The sequence below is a fragment of the Electrona antarctica genome (genome assembly GCF_951216825.1).
Source record: "Electrona antarctica genome assembly, chromosome: 21".
Lineage (NCBI taxonomy): Eukaryota > Metazoa > Chordata > Actinopteri > Myctophiformes > Myctophidae > Electrona > Electrona antarctica.
In genome coordinates, this window is record NC_136802.1 from 35059371 (window position 1) to 35066861 (window position 7491).

The 7491-nt window shown below is 44.9% G+C and overlaps 1 protein-coding gene across 3 annotated transcripts; it reads right to left on the reverse strand.

Annotated features, from left to right (window-relative positions):
- Positions 1-1847: 1847 nt before the first annotated feature.
- On the reverse strand, positions 1848-5446 carry LOC306914086 (uncharacterized protein). 3 transcript variants are annotated; one of them, XM_079490989.1, is made up of 5 exons: positions 4733-5446; positions 4284-4510; positions 4103-4181; positions 3197-3948; positions 1848-2994 (listed from the first exon to the last, which is right to left on the reverse strand). In XM_079490989.1, the coding sequence occupies exons 4-5, from the start codon at positions 3751-3753 to the stop codon at positions 2250-2252; spliced, it is 1302 nt and encodes a 433-aa protein (XP_079347115.1). In that variant the 5' UTR covers positions 3754-3948; positions 4103-4181; positions 4284-4510; positions 4733-5446; the 3' UTR covers positions 1848-2249. The 3 variants fall into 3 exon arrangements, with proteins under 3 accessions (XP_079347115.1, XP_079347114.1, XP_079347116.1); XM_079490988.1 differs by having other exon boundaries at positions 4103-4205; XM_079490990.1 differs by lacking the exon at positions 4733-5446 and having other exon boundaries at positions 4103-4298.
- Positions 5447-7491: the final 2045 nt, after the last annotated feature.

Here is a 7491-nt window from a genome sequence, read left to right on the forward strand (position 1 = left end):
TGTCCAAAGAAAAAGTGAGAGATAATAAAACAAACCATCTTTTGTAAAAGCTGTCTCCTCATTATTATGTTGGTTACCCCTACCCTAGACAGGGGGTCGTAACACATACCCTTAAGTTCTGGACTTTATGTTAAAAGTTCTCTGTAGTGTACAAACTCCTGCTGTATTTTGTCACAAGCCAGAAATGTATATAAAAGTGAATAACTCAAAGAACAAATCTTAACTGCGTAACATGAAATGGATTCATTTAACATTTTACAAGGAGTTCAAGATCTATAAGGGTTCATTTGGTTACCAACTCATTTAGCTGGGGACCACCTGGAACCCCCCCCCCCCCCCCCACGTTGCGTGAAAAACCCAGCATCCATATCCACACAATATTTACAACCAATATTCACCCTGTTTGATCCACGTTCTGTAGGTCTCATCTCATCCATCGGTTTGATTATTTTTTGCGCACTTTGGAAGCATATTTTATGTTCTGCTATTGGACCAAAAACCCCACCACCCTGTTGCAAATATTACTATGCCTAGAAACACTGATTATAAAAAATACTGCAGGTTTGGCAATTAAATCATCTTGCATTTCACCTGCTCAGTTCTGTATTTGGGTCCAAATCTGAGTTGCATCGTGAACAGTTATTAAACAATCTGTAGAACTGATACTATGGGTGTTGTAATCTCTAAGTACTGGACCCTCGTCTGGTTCTGACAGACAGGTAGTGTGTGCAGGCTGGGTGGTGTGTGACAATCCAGTTGAAGTATTCCTTTGGTACGGCGACTGCGGCGGCGGGCCCGGGAGAACAAATTAACGGACACGAGACAGTATCACGCTAAGGTTCACCAAGTTTATTACACAAACAGGAAACATATATAGTGCTGGATCATAATGACGTGACAATAAGATATGAGACAGAATAGCGTGCCTACTGCAGCAAGGCTGACCTTGCTGCCGCCGAGATGTCTCTCGTAGCCTATCTATAAAGTATGCTACAGTACAGGCAGTACACAATACATATCAAGTACACTGTATCTCAAGTTAAAGTACATAGACTAAGATGTACTGTGCATGGGCTAATATAGCAATGGGAATAGGCCTATAGGTTTATTTGAACAAAAATAATGATAGTAAGAGCACCTTAAAAAGTATATGTTTATATGGTGCAGAACTGCAGATAGTGCAGGAATATACAGATGATTCATAGTCTTTGGTGGTCGTATTCCAATGTATGTACTCTTGTACTGTACACACAAGTTTTCTATTTAACTCCCTCTCAATCCCTCCCTCCCTCCATCCCCTCTCTCTCTCTCTCTCTCTCTCTCTCTCTCTGTGTCCGTCTCAATCGCACGCACACATGCAGTCGTGCACACGCAAACAATGTAATAACAGACAGCAGAGAGAAATAAACGGCATCAATTTTAATCAAAGCTTTAAACATCTTGCGTCCACAGTCAATAAACTCCACACTGGCATGCTGCTTCAGTAAAACTCACTCACTATACACAGAAGCCATTTCCTCTTGGAATAAAGATGGTTGTGTCTTCTCACCCGCTTCCATACCATATGTTTTGCTGCAGTATTTTCAACCCATCCATTATTAGTTTGTTTTCTTTGATACGAACTTTTGATTGGTTTTCAATTTCTCATCACCTGTGAACATACAGCAGGGGTTCTCAAACCTTTTATTTTCAAGGACCCCCAGTTTGATATGCATAAGACCATGGACAATGACTCTGAGAATGGTTTTGTTTTGTTTCATTTATTTGCACGCTAAAAACAGTACAATATGCTTGTTAAAACATTTATTAATGCAGAGACCTGCTTCCACAGGTCATTGCCACACCAAGTTCATTCACAGTCAGTCCTGTGTCCCTACTCAGAACATCTGGAAATGTGAGAGCCAGGTCTTGTTAAGTTGTTCCTCTTGATGGGCAGGGTAGTCTCCACAGAAGAATATCCGAAATGACCTGGTCTTTTGCTCTGTGGCAGTGTCCAGCAAAGCGGAGTCTTCTTTCTGCCACAACAACTGAGATGGGGGGGGGGGTGCCTCCATAAATCTGAGCTTTAGTGGGATGGTCCTTCCATGAGAGGTTCTGGACACGCATGAGGAGTCTTGTGTATGTTCCTTCAAGACGATCCCTAAACTCCTTATTCATTGTCCATGTTTCGGCACCATAAATATGGCACCGACGAACGTCTTGAAGCACTCCTGGGCTGTCATAGTCTGACTCCAGAATGGCAGTTTATTTTATTCTTTTTTACCCAAAGAATTTATTATAACTTCCATGTGCATCCCTAGAGCTTTTCTGCTTCTGAAGGAACGGTTGCAGTTAACACTCATTGCAGTTAATGCGAGCTGGGTAGGTCCGAGCACGGCCGGTGGTCCTCCGTGGGAAACATAGGGTTGGGCAAGGTCTGCAGGGGTTTGAAAGCTCTCCCAGCAGAGGTTGCACCTCTGTCTTGGATGTGGATGCATGATGGCCTGCAAATGCAATTGAATCTCAACAACAGAAGGTTTGGGAAGGCCAGATTGAATCTCAACAACAGAGGGTTTGGGAAGGCCAGATTGAATCTCAACAACAGAGGGTTTGGGAAGGCCAGATTGAATCTCAACAACAGAGGGTTTGGGAAGGCCAGATTGAATCTCAACAACAGAGGGTTTGGGAAGGCCAGATTGAATCTCAACAACAGAGGGTTTGGGAAGGCCAGATTGAATCTCAACAACAGAGGGTTTGGGAAGGCCAGATTGAATCTCAGCAACAGAGGGTTTGGGAAGGCCAGATTGAATCTCAAAAACAGAGGGTTTGGGAAGGCCAGATTGAATCTCAACAGCAGAGGGTTTGGGAAGGCCAGATTGCATGCCGGGTTTGGCCAAGTAGCTGTGCATTGGAAGGCCATCCTTTTTTACTTGATACTTTTTGTAACACGTGAGTGCACTGCTGTCTGCTGGCTCGGAGCTCGCGGAGTGATATCCAGAACGGCAGTTTCTTACCCTGAAAGGGAAAAATATTTTAATTTCATTTTTTTGTTTATATGTTAAATGTCCTCCAATTGGTTTCATTCTGACTCAAAAATCGTTTTGGGCTCTAATTGCAAAATTGAGAGAGATGGATTGCACACTGTTGCAACATTATTATAACAAATTCTGTTGTGATTATATTGTGAATTATGTCATACATTGGGGTATGTCCTTACCTGATTTGGGTTGGTGAGCACGGTAAAGGAGGCGGTGGTGTGGAGTGTGGGTCCTCTCCTGTTGGACTGCACGTGATTGTAGGAGGCGCTGGAGGGGTCTGGTTCTCTGCTGCCATACATTCTCTGCAACATGGCTCTGGTGTTGGGGAGGTGGCCTTGGGCTGGTCCTCTGCTGCCATACATTCTCTGGAGCATGGCTCTAGTGTTGGGGAGGTGGCCTTGGGCTGGTCTTCTGCTGCCATACATTCTCTGCAGCATGGCTCTAGTGTTGGGGAGGTGGCCTTGGGCTGGTCCTCTGCTGCCATACATTCTCTGCAGCATGGCTCTAGTGTTGGGGAGGTGGCCTTGGGCTGGTCCTCTGCTGCCATACATTCTCTGGAGCATGGCTCTAGTGTTGGGGAGGTGGCCTTGGGCTGGTCTTCTGCTGCCATACATTCTCTGCAGCATGGCTCTAGTGTTGGGGAGGTGGCCTTGGGCTGGTCCTCTGCTACCATACATTCTCTGCAGCATGGCTCTAGTGTTGGGGAGGTGGCCTTGGGCTGGTCCTCTGCTGCCATACATTCTCTGGATCTTGGCTCGTGTTGGGGAGGTGGCCTTGGGCTGGTTCTCTACTGCCATACATTCTCTGGAGCATGGCTCTAGTGTTGGGGAGGTGGCCTTGGGTGATGCAGGTCCTCTCCTGTTGTACAGTAGTTTCCTATTGTTCATCCCTCTGGCTCTGTCTTTAACTCCTACTGACTTCACTACAGCGACTATAGGGGAAAAAAAACACAGAGAGCACAGTCACGTGGCTGACACTTGAGTCAAGTCGAACCACAATTCAATATCTTTGACGGTAACAAAACAACAAAACAGAAAAAAACAAATCTCACGCAAAGCTCGCAAAAAACACAAACTTAATGATACCATTAAGAAGCGGTGTGGACTCCTCATGCACTGAAGGAAGTATGAAGTCTCCCCAAGTTGGCAGAGGGAGTGTAGAGCCCTGCAGGATTACATTAGATAGACACTGGGTTACAAAATTGTGGTATAAAAACTTGAAAAAATAAAATGATACCATTAAGAGACGTGTCTGTATAGAACTGACATGGGGTCAAGTAGCAGGTAGTTGAAGCTGGACTTAATGGTGCCTTCCCTCCACGTCCTCCACGGAGGCAGAGGGAAAACAGAGGGTTTGGGAAGGCCAGATTGCATGCCGGGTTTGGCCAAGTAGCTGTGCATTGGAAGGCCATCCTTTTCACTTGATACTTGTAACACGTGAGTGCACTGCTGTCTGCTGGCTCGGAGCGATATCCAGAACGGCAGTTTCTTACCCTGAAAGGGAAAAATATTTTAATTTCATTTTTTTTTTTAATAAGTTAAATGTCCTCCAATTGGTTTCATTCGGACTCAAAAATCGTCTTGGGCTCTAATTGCAAAATTGAGAGAGATGGATTGCACACTATTGCAACATTATTATAACAAATTCTGTTGTGATTATATTATGAATTATGTCATACATTGGGGTTATGAGAAAATGGGCTCTAATGTCCTTACCTGATTTGGGGTTGGTGAGCACGGTAAAGGAGGCGGTGGTGTGGAGTGTGGGTCCTCTCCTGTTGGACTGCACGTGATTGTAGGAGGCGCTGGAGGGGTCTGGTTCTCTGCTGCCATACATTCTCTGCAACATGGCTCTGGTGTTGGGGAGGTGGCCTTGGGCTGGTCCTCTGATGCCATACATTCTCTAGAGCATGGCTCTAGTGTTGGGGAGGTGGCTTTGTGCTGGTCCTCTGCTTTAAGAAGAAAGCGAGAGCAGTTGAATAGTTCCATGTAGTGATGCTGAAGGTTGCTGTGGTTGACGGAAAAAAAATTGTTTGTTGAACAGTGCTGTGGTACAGAGCACAGTGGTACCAGAAGAAGAAGAGAAGATGGAAGCTTGTGGAACTCCTGGTCCAGTGCCTGACAGTCAGGGAGCGAGAACGTCCACATCGTCCTCTTAAACATAAACAGTCAAAAAGGGGAATAAAAGAAATGGCAGCACACCCTTACCAATCGCTTCCCTCTTTGGAACACAAGAAAGTGGTTTGACACAAGATAGCCTACTGTGGTCTGTACTTTAAACACTAAGTAAATAAAGAATATAGCACTAAGCAGATATGGCACACAGCCTACAGCCTACAACAAGATCAGCACAGGTGACGGATGGTAACAACTGACGAGGAGCTTCTCCCAGCCTTTTATGCTGGTGGCTGGCTGATGAGATGAGGCCCAGGTGTGCCTCCAAACAAGCCACTCCTCCAATCACCATTTAGCACTGAAAAACACTGACAGTGGATTACACACAAATCACAACAACACCAAGGCCACATAGGGCCGTAACACCTCCTCCCATAAAAATAAACCCCTAGGTTTACTAAACAGAGGCACTTTGAACACACATCATACAAAGCAAAACAGTTGGAAACGATGAATATCACAAAGTCATTCAAAGTTAACTTGTCCATCTCACACAACCACCAGGTTCTGCACATACAGCCACACCAGACTGTGTCCGACTGAACAAGGAGATGACAAATGTTAAAGTAACCAAACTGACAACTTGCTCAAAATGATAGGCTTACTTAGCGTGTGGAGGTTGACCTTTGGACTCATCTGGACAGTCAGCAGACTCAGCAATGCCATGACCAGGCTGGGGGGGGGGGTAGTAGTAGCACAGTCTACCTGGCTCCATTTCATATACCTTGGCTTCAGCCTGGAAGTGGTCTTCTGAAGTTTGTGGGACTGAGAGTTGGCATCTGTCTCTGAGCACTGGAGATAAGGGTCTTCCTCCTTCCTCGCAACCACACAGCAGCAAGCATTGTCTTTGGCACCTAGTCGAAGGCGAGCCAAGCGCACCTTTAAACGTGCACCGTCTAGTGTAGATCCCCCCCAAGGACATGGGTGATACTGCCCCACTTTGAGCACCCCCCTCCACCTGAGGAGGTTCGACCTGAGCTTGGTCAGCCCCACCACCCACATAACCCCCTCCACCTGAGGAGGTTCAGGCACAGGCGGCAACACAATGAGCCCATTAGCCACCAGCTGTGCCAACACAATGGCCTTCAGCTCAGCTTTTAAATGAGGGCGAGCTGCCTGTACCCTCAAATGGTCAGCAACTATGTTTAAGTCTGCTGTCCTGCACATGTTCAACTTTTCAAAAGTAGGATCACTTGTGATCACTTGTGCCATTTTACCATCCGAACACCCGCTAACACCTGCTGCTGATCCCGGACGAGCCCCCAAATATATTACGACCTTGTGACCCTATATTGGGTATAGGCTCCAAAGGAGTAATATATGTGGCTATCACAAGGATCACAAACCCATTCAGGCAAAAATGTGTACATTTATTGAGAAAAGAAGGCTTAACAATAATTAGAACATGGGGCAAGCGTGTATATCATCAGGGTGGCCAAGCCAAAACAACAAACAAAAACCCCTAACTGGAAAGAAAAAGGAGCTAAACTACACCAAAAAGAAATTACAATTATAGGCTCCCTGACTAAACATAAACGGAGTCAAAAAGGGGAATAAAAGAAATGGCAGCACACCCTTACCAATCGCTTCCCTCTTTGGAACACAAGAAAGTGGTTAGAAACAAGATAGCCTACTGTGGCACACAGCCTACAGCCTACAACAAGATCAGCACCGGTGACGGATGGTAACAACTGACGAGGAGCTTCTCCCAGCCTTTTATGCTGGTGGCTGGCTGATGAGATGAGGCCCAGGTGTGCCTCCAAACAAGCCACTCCTCCAATCACCATGTAGCACTGAAAAACACTGACAGTGGATTACACACAAATCACAACAACACCAAGGCCACATAGGGCCGTAACAATACGTATACATAACCTGAAGTAGTATTCTGTGGTCTGCTGGACCGAAAGTGGTATGTATGTAGTATGTAAGATATGTTTCAATGTTGGCTGGGTAAAAGGTAACGTACATGTATGCATACATGTATGTAACCCGAAACCTATCTTACTTACGTCAATATCAAAAGCCAATAAAGGTTGCTTTTACTGACCAAACATTGAAACATATCTTAATTACGTCACCATCAACAGCCAATTAAACATTTTTATTATCAAACTTAAATGCAGCACATTTGACGAACAGTATGTCACAGTATGTAAACATTAGAACAACTATAACTATAATAGCAAGTACTGCTGACCTCTTCTAACTTACTATATACCTATAGTAATATATATATCAAATATTCAAATGAAATACTAAAACAAGTTTTTTTAAAAGAAAGCTTTGGACAGATAAGA